This window comes from Podarcis pityusensis (genome assembly GCF_964106645.2).
Source record: "Podarcis pityusensis genome assembly, chromosome: 1".
In the NCBI taxonomy this organism is placed as follows: Eukaryota; Metazoa; Chordata; class Lepidosauria; order Squamata; family Lacertidae; genus Podarcis; species Podarcis pityusensis.
In genome coordinates, this window is record NC_138028.1 from 129,935,273 (window position 1) to 129,957,143 (window position 21,871).

At 43.9% G+C, this 21,871-nt stretch overlaps 1 protein-coding gene across 16 annotated transcripts in view; it reads left to right on the forward strand.

Annotated features, from left to right (window-relative positions):
- Nucleotides 1-21,192, forward strand: part of ABI2 (abl interactor 2) — a 72,493-nt gene extending 51,301 nt beyond the window's left edge. For 3 of the 16 annotated variants that reach the window (XM_081017596.1, XM_081017593.1, XM_081017602.1), the window contains 8 exons: nucleotides 2,471-2,568; nucleotides 3,394-3,540; nucleotides 4,596-4,720; nucleotides 5,069-5,257; nucleotides 8,060-8,218; nucleotides 11,451-11,537; nucleotides 12,587-12,760; nucleotides 14,697-21,192. In XM_081017596.1, the coding sequence (XP_080873722.1) occupies nucleotides 2,471-2,568; nucleotides 3,394-3,540; nucleotides 4,596-4,720; nucleotides 5,069-5,257; nucleotides 8,060-8,218; nucleotides 11,451-11,537; nucleotides 12,587-12,760; nucleotides 14,697-14,872 (1,155 nt within the window). In that variant the 3' untranslated portion in view covers nucleotides 14,873-21,192. The remainder of the gene's footprint in view (nucleotides 1-2,470; nucleotides 2,569-3,393; nucleotides 3,541-4,595; nucleotides 4,721-5,068; nucleotides 5,258-8,059; nucleotides 8,219-11,450; nucleotides 11,538-12,586; nucleotides 12,761-14,696) is intronic. The other 13 variants (XM_081017603.1, XM_081017605.1, XM_081017604.1 and 10 more) reach the window with 7 other exon arrangements.
- Nucleotides 21,193-21,871: the final 679 nt, after the last annotated feature.

Consider the following 21,871-nt stretch of genomic DNA (forward strand, 5'->3'; position numbering starts at 1 on the left):
GATTGGTTGTTGCACCCCAAATAGGGGTTGTCTTATACATGGGGGTGTCTTAAAGACAGAATTTTTTTTTTTTAAAAAAAAAACATTTTACTAGCTTGCCTTTTAGTGTATATTGAACCTGGATAAATATTTCCATGCCTAGTAGTGAATCTTGGATAGTGTATGTAGAAAATGCAGTGTAGTGATCTCGAAAATTTATCCAGAAGAAAAAGTGTAGGCATGTTATTTAGCTGCATTTATACAACCATCCTGTAACAATCATATGGGTCAGTTATTGGGGACAGACAGACAACTTTTGGATCCAACTTTGAAATTTGAAAACTTAGTTTTCCCAGATTCAAAGATCTTTCAAGGTTGAGGTGTCTTTTCTATAATGCTCTACCTCATGCTCCACGATGTGGTGGGCGATCCTGTCTTGTAAAAGTGTTGCTTTTTAAAATATGAAATTTTAGATTCATAGTCCAGGGATAAGGTAGCTTTCCTAGCAGCGCGCGGACATACACACACACAAGCTCTTTCCATACACAAACACAAGTATTAGTTTTCCCATGTTTGTGATTTACGTGGAAACAAGCAGTGAATTTTTTTTCTTTTTTAAAAAAATCAACTCACTGTGATGCTGATGAACACAAAACATTAAATTATTCATGGCTTGCATTTGCAGCATCGTAAATGTAATTTGTCATCAGCATCTCATGAAACAGATCAATAAAATGGCTACCAATCCTAAAAAAACGAGGTGATCTATGACAGAAATAACTCTTGGTGATATAGTCTTTTATGCACAAAATGTCACTTTTTCTTTTTCTTTTTAAAAAGGCCATATTTTATTAGGGTGGTGTTGCAAGTGAAGCTTCATTTCATATATGAAGTTGATTTATGAAAGTGCTTAGTGCAGATAGAAAGTGTCCAAATAGATACTTTGGGGGAAAAAATCTTTTGGGAAAGGCTGCAGTGTTTAAACTATAAAGCTGAAAGACCAGGCTTCCTCAACCTCGGCCCTCCAGATGTTTTTAGCCTACAACTCCCATAATCCTTAGCTAGCAGGGCCAGTGGTCAGGGATGATGGGAATTGTAGACTCAAAACATCTGGAAGGCCGAGGTTGAGGAAGCCTGTGAAAGACTGTATGGGACCAGCACAAGTGCCCTTGAATGACAAGGACGAAGGGTGCAGAAGCAGCAATATTCCTACTGCTACACTGGCTTCTGTTACTTCAGAGTAGACTCTTTTCAGCAGAATGAGATATTCACCAATACTTGGCCTGGTCTTTGCATCCCTCTTGGGAAGTGAGGATACCGGATTATTTCTTAAATTGAGCTTTTAGGATTCCCCCTTGTGCTTTTGTAATACGTGGTGTAAGGGTTTCACGTTACGTATAACTCATTCCCTGTCCTAGGCACATCTAATAGCTTCATAGACACTGCAGGTTGGTGGCGGGCCACCTCTTGCCTACCCCCACAACCACCCCGAAGTTGCTGGGTCCAAACTCCCATCAACCCTAGCTAGCACTCTCTAGTTGGTCAGGTGAGAGGAGAGTTGGAATCGAATGACACCTGCAGAGCTGCAGGTTCCCCACCACTCAGTCAACAAGAAACAAGTGGTTTCCTGAAGTATAAAGTGCTTTTGAGAGACACTTCATGTGTTGTGCTGTGGCAGAGTTGCATTTGCTACCGCTAGAATGTGTAGCCGGGGTGCCGTAGCCAAACCCCTAGGCACGTCCTGGACACATGCAATACAAATGTATTTTTAAACTTTATGTATTATATAGTTCAGGGATATATTGTGGCCCTCCAGTTGTGGTTGGACTACAACTCCCATCAGTCCTAGCCAGCATAGCCCAGTGGTCTGGAGTCGTAGGCAAATAATATCTAGAGGGCCACAAGTGAGCCACCCCTGATTTGTATTATAATACATAAAGTTTGGAAACCCATTTGTCTTTCATTTATACCCTACATTTCAGTAAAATATCTCATTTGTATTTCTAGGCTGCAGTTCTAAACCTACTTTCTTGTGAACAAACCACATCAAACCCCGTGGGGCTTACCTCTGAGCAGACATGGGCAGGATTTGCATAGCTAGAAATGCAGTGAGGGAAAGGATGTTGCCTTGAACCTAGTAAGCAAAGTTTGCCTTGGAATAGGCACACTTTCCTTGTTGCTGGTGATTGGAAGTTAAATGTGATGGTCTAAAGGCACATGCAGTCAGAACAACTCTTAAACACGCCATAGAACCACAAGTCCTTTGAGCACATCTTAACTATTGTATGTAGAAATTGCACATAGGTGCATGGCCACTGGGGCTTCTATATTATTATTATTATTATTATTATTATTATTATTATTATTATTGCACATCCCCCTGCTTTTTTAATGTTGCAGATCAGTTCACAAAGGGTTCTTAATTTATTCTCAGTCGCTGACCTGAAGAGTTTAGTGAGGTTTGCTTTTCTTCCCATTGCCTCTCATGCAGGTTAGTACACAGAATATGAAAATGGGTGGCCTGCCTCGTACCACGCCACCCACCCAGAAGCCACCCAGTCCGCCAATGTCAGGGAAAGGAACGATTGGGTAAGTACAACTTCACGCGCATTGGAAAGGGGGCAGGGTGCAAAAAGGGAAGGTAAAAATCCTTTCTTGCTTTTACTATTGCTTCATGGCTCATTAGTGCCTCAAAATGACATTGTGGGCTTTGGAGGTGTCTTGTCTCTCTCCCCTGTAGGCAGATAGCACATTCATAGCATCGCCAGGAGGTGGAAATAATGGTTGAATATAGTTTCTTTCGGCAGGAGCCTTTTGGGCTTTTGTTTGTAGAGTAGCTCTACACTGCTGTACCTAGAAAAAGTAATGGCCCTGATTATCCTGTATGACATGAACAGAGAAATTTCATGGGCCCAGTTAGGTCCACTGAGAAGCACGGCACCAGCATGTGGAGTGTTCTTATAGGCTCAGTAGAGTCCCATTTTCTCTCTTCCTCTTCTGACCAACTAAGTGTGCAGGCACATCGCAGGCACCATGATAGACCAGCGATTGGACCAGGAACTCTCTGCATGCTTCCCCAGTCTGCTGTCTCTTCTTAATGCAAGTCACTGATGCACCAGAGCAGAAGTCACTTACTTTGAGAGGAGAGGGAGAGCTGGCTGGGGACATGGGTGGCATGCAAAGACCTCTTTTTTGGCACCGCCTTCTTGTGCACCGTGAAGGGGGAGTAGGAAAATTGGGCTCTGTTGTGCCCAAGGGAATCCTTCACAGGCGCTGCCCCGGCGGTGGACTGGATCCTGCCCTGTGCATTTTCAATATGAACAGTAAGCAGGAGTTCTACACTGCCTTGCCCAAAGGTGTTTGGTGTATTTCATTGTCTGAAATTGCTTCCATACATATGTTTTTCTTGTGTAGGCGTCACTCTCCCTATCGCACACTGGAGCCAGTGCGTCCTCCAGTGGTACCAAATGACTATGTACCTAGCCCTACCCGTAATATGGCTCCCTCGCAACAGAGCCCTGTTAGGACAGCTTCTGTGAATCAGAGGAATCGCACTTACAGGTATTCAGTCTGCTCCTGCACAAAATATTAACAATAATTAAGACACATAACACAGCTTTATAGTGATCTGCTTTTAACCCCCCCTCCTCCCTCCAACCCTTCACTTAGAACTTCATAAATTCATGTGATTTCTTGGGAAATCCATTGGGAGTTAGAGGGAAACCATGCTCTTTATGCTACATGTTGTATACTGCGAAGTTGTTTGTCTAGGAAGAGTTTTTTTAAAAGATACACAATTTGCTTGCTGAATTGTGTATTGTAGCATATGAAGTCTTGAATAGAACTGTATCCTGTTTGTTTGCTTGTTTGTTTGTTATAACTTGTATTTATTTGCCTCTCCACCATAAGACGGTCATGGTCGTGCACTATTTCTAAAATGTGGTGTCTACAAATGAGGGTGATGCTGTCATGAGCCTTTATTGTTACTTCCCACTAAGTTCTGAAACTTGAGATTCCATGCTGAATAGACATTATTTATTATTATTATTATTATTATTATTATTATTCCTAAACCTGTAGATGAGACTTTGGTGCCTGTGAAAATGTTGGTAACATGAAATAGATAAGAAACATGACTGATTTAATTCCTTTATGTGGATTTGCAGAAGTAATGTAAAAGCTGGGAAAAGGCCTTGGCCTAAGATAGGTCTGCACTAAGGAAATTGATCTGCAGAACAGATTAGCCCTGGCCAGCATAAAATGTAATGGTATGTTGGTGAGATTTCATGGTGTCATGCCAAAAACTATTTTAGGCCTAAGCGTTTTTACTTGTGGAGTATTAAGCAATGCAGATAAAACCAACCTCCTTCTAATATTGGCCCTTTGCCCATTAAGAGTTGATATTTCTAGGGTCCTGAAAGCCATCTCCTATAATCTAGCAGGCAGCTGTTACTCGTCAGTGATGTACCCTGATTTTAGCTTGGACATAGGGGGAAAAACGGCAGCACGCCTTTCTTTGTCCCCAAAATTGTGAAGTTTAGCAATCTGCGTGTGCCTGGCATGGAATGGAATATGGATGCCTTTGTGGTTTGTTTGTTTTTATATTATTTCTTTAGCAGCAGCGGGAGCAGTGGAGGGAGCCATCCTAGCAGTAGGAGCAGCAGTCGAGAGAACAGCGGAAGTGGAAGTGTGGGAGTCCCTATTGCTGTCCCTACTCCGTCCCCTCCCAGTGTGTATCCAGGTAAATCTCAGGGGGGGGGGCTCCTCTTGGGGTTGGGCGATTCCTTGGTAATGGCAATTATCTGTAAGCTGCTTTGAGTCCTGTCAGGGGGAAAGGTGATGTTTTACATTGAAATCCTCCTCCCATTCCCCACCCCGTTTTTGCTGCGTACCTAAGGGGTAACCCTTTCCCTACATAAACATTATTCTACCTATCCTTCCTCCCCCCCCCCCCCCCGCTGCTGCCATTTTTGGGGCTAGAGTTTTAAGCGTTTGTGGAACGTTCCGCACAAAATACTCGAAAGCTTTTCTAATCCTTGCTAACCGTAACTCCTTATTAACTCCTCCTCTTCCTCCTCTTTTCACGTAGCCCCTGCCAGTTCTGCTGGCACTTCTCCCCTTCCTGCTACTTCTGCCCCTGCTCCCACTCCTCTCACTCCTGCAACTGCCCCATCCTCTGCCGCCCCAGATGCTGCTGCCGCTGCTGCAGGGGCTCAGCCCCTTGCCGATGGCTTCACATCTCCAACTCCCCCTGCTGCTACTTCCACTCCTTCCGCAGGTGAGTTTCAGCTCTTCCTCTTGAGGCAGGTCAGCCAAGATGCAATAGCAGCCTAAGACTGGTTTTGTTGAGTACTGCAGAGTCACAGAGTTTCCTATGCTTGTGTGGTTTTCATTGGGAAAGCGTGGCATTTCGTTTTCCATCGTTTCACCATCTTTCTCAGCTGCTGAAAGCACCTTGTTATACTGAATTGTTTGGCTTGCTGTGTTTCTTTGTGCGTTGTTTTCAAAATGCCCCTTTGTCTACCCTTCCGTCTGTCTGGGTTCTTTCGATCCAAGCATTATTCTGACAACCGCACATTATTGACTTACCATACTTTTCCGTGTATAAGACTATGTTTTTTTTCTTTTCAAATCATGGTAAAAAGTGGGGGTCGTCTTACACATGGGTAGTGCATAGGGTGGGCGTTTGATTGGTTGCTGCATCAGTGGGTGGTGTTGATTGGCTGACGCTTTGGCAGTTGGGCGGGTGAATTGCAGCTGCTGCCGGCGATGGGAGGCAGATTTTGTGATGCATATGGGTGAGCTATTTTCGGCAATTCCCCCCTAAAAAAAGCTCAACAATGCTGAGCAATCCTCCAAAAAGCTCAATGACTCTGTGCCATCTCACCTCATTTTCTTAAATTTGAGTCCCCCAAAATAGGGGAAGTCTTATACCCGGGGGCGTCTTATAGACGGAAAAGTATGGTATTTGCAGCTTGTTTCAAAAAACCAAGTTCAACATTTTGTAGGTAACATTGTATCAGAAACTCATTGCTTGGAATCATGGTTGTAAATCTTAAGTGATGGCAGTGTGCAAGGCAGTTTAATATTTAGAGGGAGCAACTGATTTACAAGTAGCAAAATAGATTTTTCAGGTTTAATTGATTAACCTTTTAGGGGAAAATATTGCTGTACTCTAGACTTTACCAAGGCACTGCTTTCGGATTTGAAAGTTGAGGCGGGGGGCAAGAGACCACCTGAAACGAGCAGCATAGTTCTGAGACTGGTGAAACCCATTCAGACTTGGAGCAGCTCACGGCCAACTCTTACATGGATATTTGCTATTTGATTTTGCTATTTGATTATTTTGCAGTTTTTTTGGCTTTGCTAAACATGTGTTCCCTTTCCATTCAAAAGTATTATGGATGTAAAAGTTTCTGCTGCGGTGGTTCGTTCCAACATGTTGGTCATCAAGTGGTGAACGTGCATATAGGAACTAAACCTTAATTGAGTTACTCTGGAAAATCTGGCAGAGCACACTGTGGTCGTGTACTTGTTTCATGTTTCTGTCAGCTTCTTTGAGAGCTAATGGAGAATCAGCTCAGAGACCTCCTTTTCTAAAATGCTGGGTAGAATGCTACCATTCTGCTCTGCCCCTTATTCATCTTAACAGGTTTCCTTTGAAGTGTAATTTAAGGTATCCCGTCGTATGTGCCTGCTATGTCAGCTGAATTGCTTCTTCAAAAGCATAACATTGTAGGGTTTGTGTTAATGCCGAACCTCTGAATCATCTGAGCAGCTTTTAAAGCATGTGAAAAAACACACCAGTGGGTTGTTTCCAAAGCTGTCTTCCCACAAGCAGAGTAGACTTGCAGTCATGCAGTGGAATTTCACCTTCCTCTCTTTACCACTGCAGCCTCTCTTTCACACCTCAAATTTGCTCTGGAGGTTTGGGGGACCCTTTGGGGTTTTTTTTTTGCAGGGGCGGGGTGGCAAGAAGCTGCAAGGAGGAGGTAGGAAAGATGAAGACCCGGTGTGTGAGCCAAAGGTCTACTTAAGCAACATTGGGTTCCACCCTTTGTGTGCAAAAGTCGATTTAGATAAAGCTGAAATCTATCTATCTATCTATATAGATAGATAGATAGATAGATAGATAGATTTCTTTATTGAAAGTTAAATACTACAGTCATACCTCAGGTTACAGACGCTTCAGGTTGCGTTTTTTTGGGTTGCGGACCGCTGAAACCCGGAAGTACTGGAAAGGGTTACTTCCGGGTTTTGGTGGTCACACATGCACAGAAGCACTAAATCACGCTTTGCGCATGCGCAGAAGCGCCGAATCACAACCCGTGCGTGAACAGAGCTCCACTGCGGTTTGCGAACGCTGTGGGTGCGAACGTGCATCCTGCACGGATCACGTTCGCAACCCGAGCGTCCACTGTACATAACCATATACAGTGGTACCTCAGGTTACATACGCCTCAGGTTCCAGACTCTGCTAACCCAGAAATAATACCTCGGGTTAAGAACTTTGCTTCAGGATGAGAACAGAAATCGTGCTGTGGTGGCACAGCGGCAGCTGGAGGCCCCATTAGCTAAAGTGGTGCTTCAGGTTAAGAACAGTTTCAGGTTAAGAACAGACCTCCGGAACGAATTAAGTACTTAACCCGAGGTACCACTGTATGTCCACCAAGCATGGCGAGACGAAATAAAAGAGAGAAAAAGTAAAAGAGAAACAGCACCTGTGTAGAAGGGAAAGTAAAGGGGGGGACCCAAAATTGTATACTTTACAAAGTTGTTATTGTACCTCACCAAATCTTGACCTGTTACAGTACTTGTAAGAATGGATTCCAAATATCATTGAATTTGTCCATGGCAAGTCTGCGTTTATATGCAAGTTGTTCATACGCCACGAGTTTGTATAAGTCTTCAATCCAATCATAGAAGGGAGCCACGTTTTTATTTTTCCAATTCATCAGTTTCAGTCTTTTCAATTCATCAGTTTCAGTCTCATATGAAGCGGAAATCTTTATGTGAAAAGGCAGGATTCAGCTTTAACATTTTTGTCCTTATCCTGACACTTTTCTCCCTTCCGAAACAGGTCATCCTGTTCAGTTCTACAGCATGAACAGACCTGCTACTCGACACACCCCTCCGACAATAGGGGGCTCTTTGCCCTACAGGCGTCCTCCTTCCATCACTTCGCAGAACAGCCTTCAAAACCAGGTGAACGGAGGACCCTTTTATAGCCAGAACCCAGGTAAGATGCACCGCAGTGAAAATCAGTACTCTAACCCACCAACAAAAATGCCATTGTTGTGGTGCCTTTAAAGATCTAACCACATGTTGTCGTGATGATGAATAATTCGACCTTTACCTTAAAATCCTAAATATTAATCTCTGATTGCAGGGAAGGGGTTGCCTTTCTTTGATAAAGTATTATATTTGAAATGTGGCTGTTTTGGTAATTTATCAGTTTGTCTTCACTTTCTGCATTTTATTTTCCTCTGGCCTCACTGTTTACAAGCGCCCCCCCCCCCATTCCCCGCCCAAGCCATATACTTGTAACTTGAGATAACACTTTATTCATCTGAAGTGGAAACTTATGCCATGAAAAGGTTAGTCTTTAAGATGCCCAAAGTCTCGGTGTTTTCTGCAACAGACTAACATGGTTATCCCTGAGACAACATTTTGTTTCCCCTCACAGTTCTTAGTTCAGTAGATGGCCAGATTGCTAAAGAGATGGCTTGTATTTGGAAGGAAACCTGGCTTGAATCAGTTGTACATCATAGAAACAAGCATGAGGAAGGCAGAACCCCGTGATCTTGTCAGTTTGCTAATGTTTCATAGGAGATCAGTTGATGAAATCCTGAAAAGCACAACTGCAAATAGGCGTGTGAATTGATTAGTCTGAGAGCCTGTAACTTGACAGAAGCCACACTGGTTGAGCTTCATGACTTACCGTATTTTTCGCTCTATAAGACGCACCAGACCACAAGACGCACCTAGTTTTTGGAGGTGGAAAACAAGAAAAAAAATATTCTGAATCTCAGAAGCCAGAACAGCAAGACGGATTGCTGCACAGCGAAAGCAGCGATTCCTCTTCCTGTTCTGGCTTCTGGGATAGCTGCGCAGCCTCCATAAGATGCACACACATTTCCCCTTACTTTTTAGGAGGGAAAAAGTGAGCCTTATAGAGCAAAAAATACAGTATGTTGTGGCATAAGACTGGCTCTTCCACCCCTAAACCAACACCTCTCTACTGAACCTAAGTGCCTAGAATATATATGCATGTTAATAATGGATCTTCACTCAGTGCACATAACCTGCACGATGTCTGAAGTTTGCACACACCTGTTGAACTTGAATATTTGTGTATGGAATATTTTGTGTGTACATGTTCAAAACATACCGAGAAGTGTCCCTAAATATGACAACGCATAACACTCACAAATGTGAAAAGGTGTTAATAATAAGCATGACTCTTTGCATGCTGAAGGAGAGAACCTATGATTATTCACTCTTTTATGGGAAGACGAACTTCTGAAGGTTTGTTTTTATGCAAAGGTGTTTTCTGGATGCTCAGCGTGTTTTGTGGAATCCTTTGTGGTAAGAGTTGTTAAATGGGGGGCCCTTCATTAGTCGGTCATTTTGTTGTCGAGGCACCACAGAAGATGCCAAATAGCCAATAAATATTAGGTAACTCTAATTCAATCTGTTTAGCCAAGCAGAATGTTATGATTTAAAAGGGTAGCTTGCTTGGATTGTAAATTTACAAAAAGAGTGGCTTTCCCGTGGCGCAAATAATGAGAGGTTTGTAAGTGTAGAATTTTAGCAGATGAAGATGGGATATGTCAGTGGACTTGGACTTCGTCCAGCGTAGAGGCAAAAGGACCTCCAACAAAGACTCACTGTCGGGAGAGGACTGCTGAGGACAACCAGATTACTGTGGTGCCATAAAGAGGAAGGGAAATGGCAGGATAGGGGAGCAAGGAATGCCATTTGAAAATTGGCCTGTTACCTTTTCATTGAGGGAGCATCAGAAGAAGAATGCATTTGAGAACATGGGCTTCAGCAAGGGAGAAGGGGCGTGGTGCTTGCTGGGGGAGATCTTGAGACTGGTTCTCATTCTTTTCATTGTACATGAAGTGCACTCCTGCATAGACTTCCCCATGTTACAGGCGCACTCTGTACAAGAGAAAGCAAAGCAAAAATAGGTTCTGCACACGACAGCTTGATTTTAAAAATGAAGTGATTGGCAGCAACCATGATCTGAGGGGGCAAGTATATAGGTAGCTCAATTTTCAAAAAGTTGTGAGTGCTGAAATATTCTCATTTAGAAATGAGTAGCACCCACTGAACGACTCAGCAGAGAGTACAAGAATGGGAGTCTCTGACATCATTGAGTTGTGGGGAAAACCTAAATTCTGCCCTGACTCTCAAATTGCCAAGACTTGGGGCCGGGATTTGGTTTTGCTTCCAGCTAAACTGTGACCCCAAGTGCAGCTACTTTATCTACCCATGGAAGTGAAAGATTCCCATGGACTTCTGTGGAAGGAAGTAAATTGTTTCAGCTGCTGTCTCAAAGCCATGCAGAATGGTGCTTAATCGCATAAGTACACTTCTAAAATCCTGTTTTAAACAGTCAGGTCACACTGTTCATGAAAGTGTTCTGTGTGCTCAGAAACACTTCACGTAAAGTTATTCTAAGTCTCAATCCTGAACATTTTCTCAGACCGGGTTAAGAGATTGCTTTCTAATTTGCTTGTAGATGTTGAATTTTTATGAAGAAATATGAAGCTGTAAATGTTGGTCTTTGGTAATGCAAATGCAGGGTATGTAAAAATGAAGCGCTGGAAGGTCCTTGTGGGTTGGGGAATATTTTCCCTGACTGCACCAGACTGTCTTCCTAATAGCCAAGGATTTCTGTGCTTCTGCCGGACTTGTTTCAGGACTGGTTCTGTGGAGACTGCAGGAGACGAATCCCTTAAGCATCAATTATTTCTGTTTAATAATAATAATAATAATAATATGTTATTTATATCCCTCCCTCCCCAGCCAAAGCTGGGCTCAGAGCGGCTAACAACAATAAAAATAACACAGTTTACATAAAATCACAATCAATTAATTGAAATACCTTCTAAAATCAATTCAGAATCAAATTAATGGCAACCATTGGGCTAGAGTTCTATGAGGATTACCAAAGGAGGGGGTCAGACTGTGCCTTGGCCAAAGGCCTGGTGGAACAGCTCTGTCTTGCAGGCCCTGCAGAAAGATGTCAAGTTAAGAAACAAGTCTGATGATTAATACTGCTTCAAGCAAATTTCAGTGCTGTCCTTGGCAGCTAGGTTCAAGTTGACCTGTTACTATTTTTCTTCCCTTTTTCTTGCATTGAGTAGGAAACCACAGTGCCCATGCAATCTCTCATGTTTTGGGTTCAACTTTTCTAACCGGAGGCCTGCTTTTTTATTGTTGTCGTTCCTTTTCTGCAGTGTCTCTTGCGCCGCCGCCTCCCTCTATCCTACAGGTAACTCCTCAGTTACCACTCATGGGATTTGTGGCCAGAGTTCAGGAGAATAGTAAGTATGTGTTTTTATTGTCCTTTGATTCAGGTAGAAATATTTTAGTAAGCTTATGCTCAGCTGCAAGCATAAGGTTTGGATGATGACAATGTCTCTTGATCACAGACAACCTTGTAATGCCCACTTGCTTCTAATCTAGCAGACGTTCCACATTTAGATTGGTTGTTCATAGACTGTTTCATAAATTTTGTGCATCTACCAGTCAGCAGCCAAGACAGTGCATTTTGCAAAGTGTGACGCTGTGGTCTTCTGCCAGGCAGAAGCGGAACACTTTTCATGTGGGATTGGGTCGATTACCTTCTGGCCCCCACTGCAGCAGTGTCCACATAGTGATTAAACTCAGAGCTTCAAAGTTCCTGCTTTACAATCTGAAGCACATGCAGTCCGCCCCAAAGCAAAAAAAAAAGCGACTTAACCAGGAACTGCCATTCAGCGTAACCATATGGGATTGAGAACATAAGGACAGCCCTACTGAATTCAACCAAAGACCCACCAAGTCCAACATTTTGAGGCCAGCCAGATATCTATATAAAACCACTAGAAGAGTGCAAGAGCTATAGCACTTTCCCCCCCTTTTGAGTTCCCTGGCAAATGATGTTCAGAGACATACTGCCTCTGAGACTGGATTTGGAAGAGCTAGCAGCAGGTAATGTGGAACATGAATCTCTCTAGAAAAGGGCTGGTCCTCCAGCGCTGCTTAATTGTCAGAGATGATGGGAGCAATGGCCCAAAGACACCTGGAGGGCCACAGATGAGCTACCTCTTCCCTAAAGTGGAAAAGCTGCTGTTTCTCCCGATGTCCAGTGTTTGAGTGTCAGACTCGATGGAAGGTGAACTTTGAACCTTGATCAGTGATTACAAGCACTGCCTTGGATCTTTTCTGTAAAAGGAGGACAACCCATCGAAGCAAGACACTGGACAGAGGCGGGGGGGGGATAAGACTTGTAAAGCTCTTAATGTATTGGATGTGCTGTATAGCCTTTAAATTCTAGGAACTGCAGTGTGGATTTTTCTAGGAACTGCAGTGTGGATTTTTGCTCCTCTAGTTTCAGACACACCCCCACCCCCACCCCCAGTAGATGAGCCAGTCTTTGATGAATCCCCACCACCACCACCTCCTCCAGAAGATTATGAGGAGGAAGAAGCCGCTGTGGTAGAATACAGTGACCCATACGCTGAAGAGGATCCACCGTGGGCACCAAGGACCTACTTGGAGAAAGGTACATTTGCTGGAAGTTCTAATCGTAGAGTTAACAGCTGAGGCAAGAGTCTTTTCCAGCCATTTGACATGAGTTCAGCTCACTGCACCTTCCTGGCGATGCCCCATCCTTGAGAGCCTTTAGATGTTACATCCAAAATGTTGCCCGGTGGTGGCACAACGTGAAATTAATATTTTACCAGTTGATGGTGTGTCTCAGAGTCCGATCCACTTCCTTCAGCATGAGGGAAGACAAAACCAACGTTGGCCAGTCCCTGTGAAGCAACTGCTGCTCTCTTGGCCGGTGCTGGATCCTGGTAGCCGGTACTTTGCCAGTTTCCCCAGGATTCCAATACAAGCAGGGAACAGCTTGGATCTGTGTTTACTCTTTTTTTATTTAATAAGCAAGCCAGCACTTTCCAATCTCGCGGTTTGGTAAGAAAAACCTGTTTTCCGTATCCTCCCCATTAACAATTGTCATTCTTGCAAACTTGCACCACAGGGCTGGGAAGTAGGATCTGGCTGGTGGGCTGGATCCTGAACTCCCCCACTCACTGGGAACTCCACTTGCTCCTCAGTGCCAAATGCATGCCTGCTGGGATCAGCTTGACTTGTCTGATTGGAGCTCCCAGATGCAACGATTCCTGCCTTCAAGCAGGGCTGGTAAGCCAGAGGGATCAACTCCACATAGGTGTTCTGGTGGGGAACTCTGCAGTGGGCTGATCCCAGCTGGCTTGCATTCAGCACTGACTGCAACGATCTGGTTTGCACTCTAGATCCATTATTTCCTTGCAGCCTGGCCTGCTCCACCTCTGACTTCAAGGCATGGCTGTTGGAAAAATGGCCTCACAGGCCAAATTAGGACCCTTGGCAGGCTTAATTTGACTCTCGGGCTGGAGGTTTCCCATGCCTGTTGAGTGACTGTCCTCTGGTATCCTTTGCTCTGTCGCGTAACAGATCACAGCGTGAAAAAGCATATTGAATAGTAAGTTAATTCATATTTCTTATTACATCTGTAAGCTAACATTAATTCACATCCCCCCTTTTTTCCCCTTGGAGAGGAAAGAAACGAAAGAAGTTTTTGTGCGTGAGAAAGAATGCAGAAAGAAAGGGAATCTTAGCTGATTAAAAAGTAATTCCATAAGGTCTTCAGCCACCTGAATTTGTGGGCCGTAGTAAAACAGAACTATGCAGAACTACCAAAAGATATTGGAAGTTCTGCATCTGATATACTAGAAAAATAACAATAGGTGGACAGTCCTTTTGAACTGAATTGGTTTTTCTTTCTCTCTTGCAAATCTTTCCTGGCCTGTTTGTTTTTTTGCTCATATGCAGAAACTAAATTCATCTCCATTTCACCACTGCACAAGTTTGAGAAAGGAAACGAGCAGTTAGAATTCCTCAATAGACCTGCCTTTTGCTACTTTTAGGAAAGCAAGCAGCATTTTTTAAGGATGCGTAACCCATCAATTTACTATGTGGGGACTGTTCTCACCAAGATCCCCTTTTTTATTATATGAAACCAGAGGGGGAGCATCATGTTGTGTTGACTTTTTCCAAAATAGTTTTATACATTGGTCATTTGGGAAACCCTAAATAGGCTTCCTCTTTTTCAGTAGTAGCAATTACTTGGTTCAGTCTTTTGTATACTGGAATGAGAGGCGTGGAGTAGCCCAAAATTTCTCCCATTTTTATTTTTAGAACTGCAGCATTTGAGCACAAAATATTCTGAAACATCTAAAGTCACGTTTTGGCCTTTTGGGCGAGGAACTGACTTCTTGCGCAAATAGGGAGAAAGACAACATTCAAGTCGGCTACTGCTAAAGAGAAATTTCTGCTGTTTGGGAAATGAGGGATTGCCCAAATGAAAGCTATAATATTATTTTGACATTGCCTTCAGTTCAGGCAACTGCTTTCTTGGGATCTTCCTATTCTCTCCTTTTTCTGCTTGCTCCTAGTTGTGGCGATCTACGACTACACTAAAGACAAGGAAGATGAACTCTCCTTTCAGGAAGGTGCCATCATCTACGTCATTAAGAAAAACGACGATGGTTGGTATGAAGGGGTGATGAATGGAGTAACGGGACTCTTCCCAGGGAACTACGTGGAGTCCATCATGCATTACTCAGAGTGAAGACGGCCACAACAAGAGGCAGATTTGCACCTTGCTTGCCATGAGGTTGTTGGGCTCCCCAGTTCTTCTACAGCGGCTGGGGGGGCCCTGTCAAATGAACTGAAGGAAGGAAGGATCATTGTAAACAAAACCACTCTTATTTTTTTTGTTTTGCTCCGCCCCTCCCCAACCATTTTATAAAATAGTGATTTGAGTTGTTTTGGAGAAATGGCTCTTCCATTTGCCAGCGGCGGCTGGGCTGAGCGGAACGACGTATTTTAATAAGCTGACCGATTCGGGTGTAGATATAGGAGATGTAATGAACTTGCCAATTAACCGATCCGTTGCTCAAATTGTGACCCATTCAATCAAGACATGGGATTTTTCTCAGGAATAATGTAAGCCCTGGTATTGGGACATCCCAGATGCCAGTGCTGAAGGGTTGGCTTCGATAGGCCATCCACCCCCCTCCTTCTTTGCCTTTCCCCAAGTCCCCATTCTTCACTCTCTTACTATTGGAAGAGCGTTATTGTACTGGCAAACATTTTGGGGTTCACACACCAACTGGATCTCAGGTTGGTTCCTTGCATCTCTGACCCAAAACACTTCTGCAGCTGTTCAGCGCATGTAGCCTGATCCAGGTGCACAAGGAGCTGGTTTCGAATCACATTCCTCTTGCTTTGATAACGCAGGAAGTTGTAGCTTTCTGCTTGGCCTCCTGTTATATAGATCCTTGAAAGCTGTGAGCGAGGCCTCTCTCATTTGGTGAAATGGTTGTAAAAAAGTTGGAAGGAAGATGAAGCTTGAAATTAAGATTTGGGCTGCCTCCCTATTTGGAAAAATATCCAGGAAATAGTTTGCACCCTCCTCTCTTGATAAGTGACATATTGTCCAGATTCTGCTTTCAGAATACGTATAAGCCACATCTTGTGGTTTCACATATCAGGCTTCAGCCCTGGTTCTTCTCCCGAAGGCTGGCTGCAATCTTCTGAAATTACCTCATGTTTTCTAGTTTGGGGAATTAGAATAGAGAAGAATTCAATCTCTCTAGAGGTGGGGGAAATTTGAATTCATTCACAAGTTTCAGCTAAAAGTTGGAGCTGTTTGGCTCAAATATCATCATGCATACCAATCGGATGGTACAAATTGACTTCAATGCATATCATGAAAGACTTGTGGAGGCAGGCAGACAAATGTGGCCGAGGCCTGTTAGCTGATCTTGCTAGGAATCCGGAGGGCTGCCTTCTGTTTTGGTTTCCTTTGAAGGCAAATTAGAAACGGAAGAGAACTTGAGCTACCTTTTCTCCAGTCTTTCAGGTGGGTGATTTTCTTAAATGTGAGGAGAAGCCTGCTGTAATGGCTTCTTAGGTTTTAAGGCCAAACTTGATGACACGTGAAATGTCTTTGCTTTTGGTTAAATTGCAGCTGTCCTATTCAGGATCAGGCACGGGGTAGTAGGGGGCTAACCATTTCCCTCCTACATCACGGTTCCCTCAAAAATAGCAGTTGTTAGTTGCAGAAGGAAGTTGCTGCCGCCACCAATGGCAGATTCCGTCGCATACAGAGAGCAGCTTTGAAAGGAATCCCTGTAATTTTTGATGGAACCGTGGTGTGGAAGAAAATGTGTCTCGTCTCCCCCCAATATGCCACAGCCCCAATCCTGACCCCCATAACAGCAACCCAAATGAACCATGGATATGCAAAATTCAACCACACCTCTCCCTGACCCGTTGAGTCTTCACTTGAATAGTGACCGAAAAGTGATGAACCTGTTATGCTAGCCTGCCTTTCTTAACACCAACTAGCCAAAATTCCATGAGACCAGCAAAAATGTCTCCAAAAAAGACCAGCAGGCATCTAGTTCCTCTATCTGCGCAGGCTGTCTTGGCTTACCCTCTGCAACTGGTGTGCTCGGAAATCTTCAACATGCTTTGCTCGAGCCAGGAGCAGAATTCAAGCGGCACCAAGAATCTAGCGTAGATTTTATGTATCTCCCATCTGCACAGTTTGCTTATGTGGGGGGCACCTTCAAAGATCGCAAAATCAGTGCTCCGAGCAGCTCTAGCCTCACTAAAATGGGATGGCTTTTAGGACTGGCTTGTTTGACGGAGTGAAAGCTTTATGGGGCTGTAGTCCTATAGGCACTGGAGCATTAGGGCAAATTTCTGGCATGATCAGTCTTTACTTCCCTTCAGAATGCACATGATAAGACTCCTACATATCTACATTGGTGCATGCTCTGTCTACCATGAGAGGACGTTGTCTTCTATTATGGCCGCGATGCAACCATGCACATATGTAGGTATCGGCGTGTGTAATGTTCTGTGTGTGTTGGGATGCACACGGGCCCGAGACCACAGCTCGCCACACAAAGAACCTGCACGGAGATGCAGACTTCTGCATATGTGCTCCTCAAGGCCCTTGCTCAGCTCGACACGATAAACCCTTGGCGCTCTCATCTGATTCTGTGCAGGAGGAGGCAAGTCTCGGATATTGTTCTGGGCTTTGATGCAGAATGCCTGCAACAGAACTAGGTGCTGGAAAGAAAAACGGGGAAAGAAATGTTGTTTTCCCTTCTGCGCAAAGCACATTGTGTACCTGCAAGGTAGCTGCTATGTTGCAAAGAGCTTTTATAGCCGTGAAAAATCCGAAGGAAACGAGGCAGGATAATGAGGATGCTTGAATTAGAGTTTCCTTCTTCTCCAACTGCTCCTGCGGGGAGGGGAGCATCCCCCACCACCCTGTTTGGGGACCCATCTTAATTTCCCCCATTGTTGATGCACTTTAAGTCTGGTACTGGGCCCTTGACTTCTCAAGAATACTTACCCCCCAATTAAACCTCACCCCATTGCTCCACCCTCCCCCCACAAAAAAAAACAACAGGTTGCCTTAGTGCCGGATTCGTCACATCTTAAGAGAGTCGCTGTCTTCTCAGCCCTTCTGGAAAATGCCACAATATCGTTCATCTTAGATTATACAGCTGACCAAACAGCAGACCTGCAGTTCCGATGCCGAAATATCATAATCTCTCGCTTTTGAGGTTGCAGCTTGGTTTTATTTCTAAGACCAGCAAGGGAAGCTGGCCTGGAGTGTAGGTCCAATCCGGAAAGATTCCTCACGCGCACAAGTTGTTTGGAGAAGCTTCTGAGATTGTATCTGTAGTGGGTTCCCCCCTTTTAAAAGTGCTTTCACTATAGAATTGGTTTATAAGGAGCTTCTCTGCACTGGGTTTTTTTTTTAATGGTTGCATTTCCTTGGTTGTGTGGAGAGGGACTCTGATGATTGTTCCCGGCTCCTGTGGGGGGCAGTGCCCTAGAAGACTTGATTTTGTGGCCGTTCCGCACAAACCTCCCAGGCCAAGATCACTTTCCATGAAGCTGCTGCAGACGGTCTTTCCAGATTGCTCGCCTCTTGCTGGTCTTACACTTTCTATTCTCAGTACTAACGTAAAGAAATTCCTTGGATTTTACGCTTTTTTTATTTTGTACAGTTTTGAATTCTGTAGAATGTTTAGGGATGATATGTACACGGCCCAAAGTAATCAGACTTTGTATGTATGTAATGTTGCATAGACTGCATGCTATTTCAAGTCAGTGAGGGTGGTACTCCATCTATCGGTTGTAATTTCCTCTAAACGTTCCCTTTTTTAATTTAATGTTTACTTCTTTTTTAAAGAAAAGAAAAGGGGGTGGGTGGGGGACGGGAAAAAGAGGGTGGGGGGGGGGACAGGCCTGGGAAATTGGAAATAAAATCATTTTCTCCCCATAGAGTCCTGCTTTCAAAAATCAAATTGAGGTGTTAAAAGTTATGATGATTTGATCATTTACTTTCAGCCTCTTAAGTGCAAACAGTGTAAGAGTTCTATGTATGATCCGGTATCAAGCTCCTGATCATTTATTCCTTCATAAAATGTCTTTCATTCCCTTGGCCTTCCTTCTCCCACTCATGCAAGTAATGGATCCAAGATGTGTGTGTTTTTCCTGCCGCTCGCATTGGCTTCCTGCTTAAAGACAAAATCTCGGTTTCCACAACACCGGGAACAAATCCTTCCAAGCCAGAAGAGTTGCCAATCTAGAGTAGGAATGATGTATCGCTGGAGTCTTTGCTTCCGGTTGGTTGTTCTTTCCAGGGGCTGCCTCTGCTCTGCTTTGTGTAAACTTACCACTGTCCCCCTAGTTTTGCTCCTGAAGCCTTGCGCACATATGCTATGTAAAGGGGAAGAGGGACAAAGACCGTACTCCACGGCTCTGCACGGCACACAAGTATGGCACAGAAGGTGCTCTGAAGACCTGCAAGTGAGTTTCGTCTTGCTACCTTGGACTTTAGTAGCAATGTTTAGAAGGTGGGTGGGAGAAGAGAATTTAGTAAGAGGCTCACGAAACGTTGGCTGCCAGTTTGCAGATGCTATGTGCTGCTAAAGCTCGGGTTCGGTGCCGTGACTCGAACATGCGGATGGCCTGCTTTTCTATCTTTGCCCCTCCTCCCCCCATTTTGGATCATGTCATGACGATATTAAAAAGTCCCTTTGTTCCCAACTCTCTTCTGTAATCTTGCATGCAAATATTGGGAAAACCCAGGCCTGTCCGTTAGCGGGACATTGCCTGATGGCAGATCCCCATCATTGGAGCATCGCTGAGGACCTTGAGTAAATGGGTCCCTTTCCACAAGGTTTCGGGGTGGAATGAACCTTGGGAGCTGTTCAGTTTTCGCATCAACATCTAGCTGTGTGGGGTGATTCTCCCTGCCCCCCGTCCCAAGGAGGATAACGGTTGCCAACTTACTCTCTTTAAAGTAACAATTTCTTACCTGGGCTGCCGTCATTCAATTTTTGAAGTGGCATCTTCAGTAAGTAGAACTGACTTCTAGTGTTTTCCAATCTCTGCCGGGCGAAAGCCTTAAATGTTCAGTTTTTCTCAGTGTTATCCCATTGATCTCGGCTTTGAGCCAAACACAAAGCAGGAAACACTTTCCCCTGTAGGAAAGGGGGGCTAATTCTAAATTTCCCCAAGCAAATTCTGCCGGGGAAAACCAACCAAGGGCATGGCTAGGTTTGGTGCTAAAATGGAATGGAGCATGATGTATGAATGGAAATAGGGTGTCTTCCAATTTGTAGTTTTTGGGGCAGCCTTTGAACACAGAACAGTATTTGAAAGTGTCATAAGCTTAATGAGGGGAATGATGACTTTTAAACTTGATAACCGGGGGGTGTTTTCTCAGTGATGCTGGTTAACCTCTCGGTGTTAATTTTGTGTGTGGGAGACATAAGAGGCAGACATAGATGTTAAAAAACGGTGCACAGCTCATATCCTAAATGAAGATGGGGATAGTCCTTGTTCACGAGAAATGATTCCTTGCAAATGAGAGAGAATGGGGTGGTAGCCAACTCGTAGGTTTTACTCATAAATGGATCCGTTGGAATTAAGGAAATGTGACCAATTTCAGTGGGCCTACTGTGAGTAAAACTTAGTTGGAGAACACCCATGACTCTTAAACCTGCAGTGTTAAGACACTCACTTTTTCCAAAGAGGAGTGTTGCGGTATTTAAATGCAAAATGAAGCTAACTGATGTTGCCTAAATCTAGGTCGCCTTGATATTTTTATTTCAAAGGCCAGATTTTCCTAGGCAAATGAAATTTGGAGGGACTGTCATTTTTACCCGAGTATTAGATTTACCATCTTCTGCAGCTGCTATTATGTGTACGCAGCATTTGACCATACCTTTGTTTGTAGTTAACGTGCTTTCTTGAGAAGAATGGCATATGCCTGTCTTTTTTCTTAGCGCCGTTTCTAAAGGCAGCAAACCGGCATGCCCTGAGACGAGCATAAAATTTTGAGACCAGAGTTGTGCTTGGACCGGAGAATGAAATTGTATGCAGTTCAGTGATTCTTTTCTTATTGATGATGCTATCTATCGTGTGTACCAAATTCTAAGAGACTGGGTAAAAAGCACAGGCTGGTGTCCGTTAGGATCTTGCTGAATCTCGATGATCAGGTGCTTATTTTTCTCACGTAACTATCATTGCTTATGTATGGATAGGTTTCTGAAACCTATCGCAATGGAAACAAACTCCAATTTGGTTTACACTGAGCAACTTCTGCTACTAGTGGCAAGTGTTTATTTCCTGAGCTCTTGTGGTGACCTCACAGATGGTGAGAATTGTGCAGGATTCTAAAGAAAGCCCTGTTAATTATGTTTTACTGTGTGTGCCATTAAACCACCTTCCAATGAGTGAGGGAGCATAAATTTTTAAGAGTTTTTAAACTGTATTTGGAATTAACTGTTGCTGTGTACTAAACCCTCTTGTTACAAGTCCTAAATAAAAAAAGAAAGCACACTCCAATCCCCTCCAAGCGTCTTGAGGTTGTCCCCTCCTTGCCGGATATGGCATTAATTGAACTGCTGTGTGGACCGAGATTAAATTAAATTCCTGTTGGTTCCGGGAATAACTGTGTCTCTCTTTGTAATAGTTCCAGATAATACCAAGATGTCATAAACTGCAATGGACGCAAAAATAGCGTTAAGGACACTCCTAATTTTGAGTGGCTCCAAGAACTTTAGAGGGAGCTTGGAAGGTGGAAGATCTGATCTAGGATACCGTAAAGTTACAGTCCCCGAAAGTGTGTATAAAACTTGCATTGAAATCCTTTAACTAACAGGTGCTGCGTATCTCCCAATCTGAGTATTTTCAGATAAGCTAAGTGGGTATTTTTAATGTTTCACTATGTTTGGACACCACCTTAGGGAGCTAGGTCAATCTATGCTCCGCATGCAGCAGGTTTGTGGTCTTGTGATGCAATATTTTCCTTTATCCACCTGCGCAGGGCATGGTGATGGACTGAAGCAACGAGCCCTTGAATGCAGGGGTTTCCAGGCACTTGTTGCATTTCATGCTTTTGCCTCAAACTCTTGCCTACACATACTGAAATTTGTGCTTTAGACATTCCCAGATTTCACAAGTGTGGGATTGTCAGTATTTTCTTCCTCTGGTCTGATGTGAAGCAGCAAGCTGGTATCCTCTT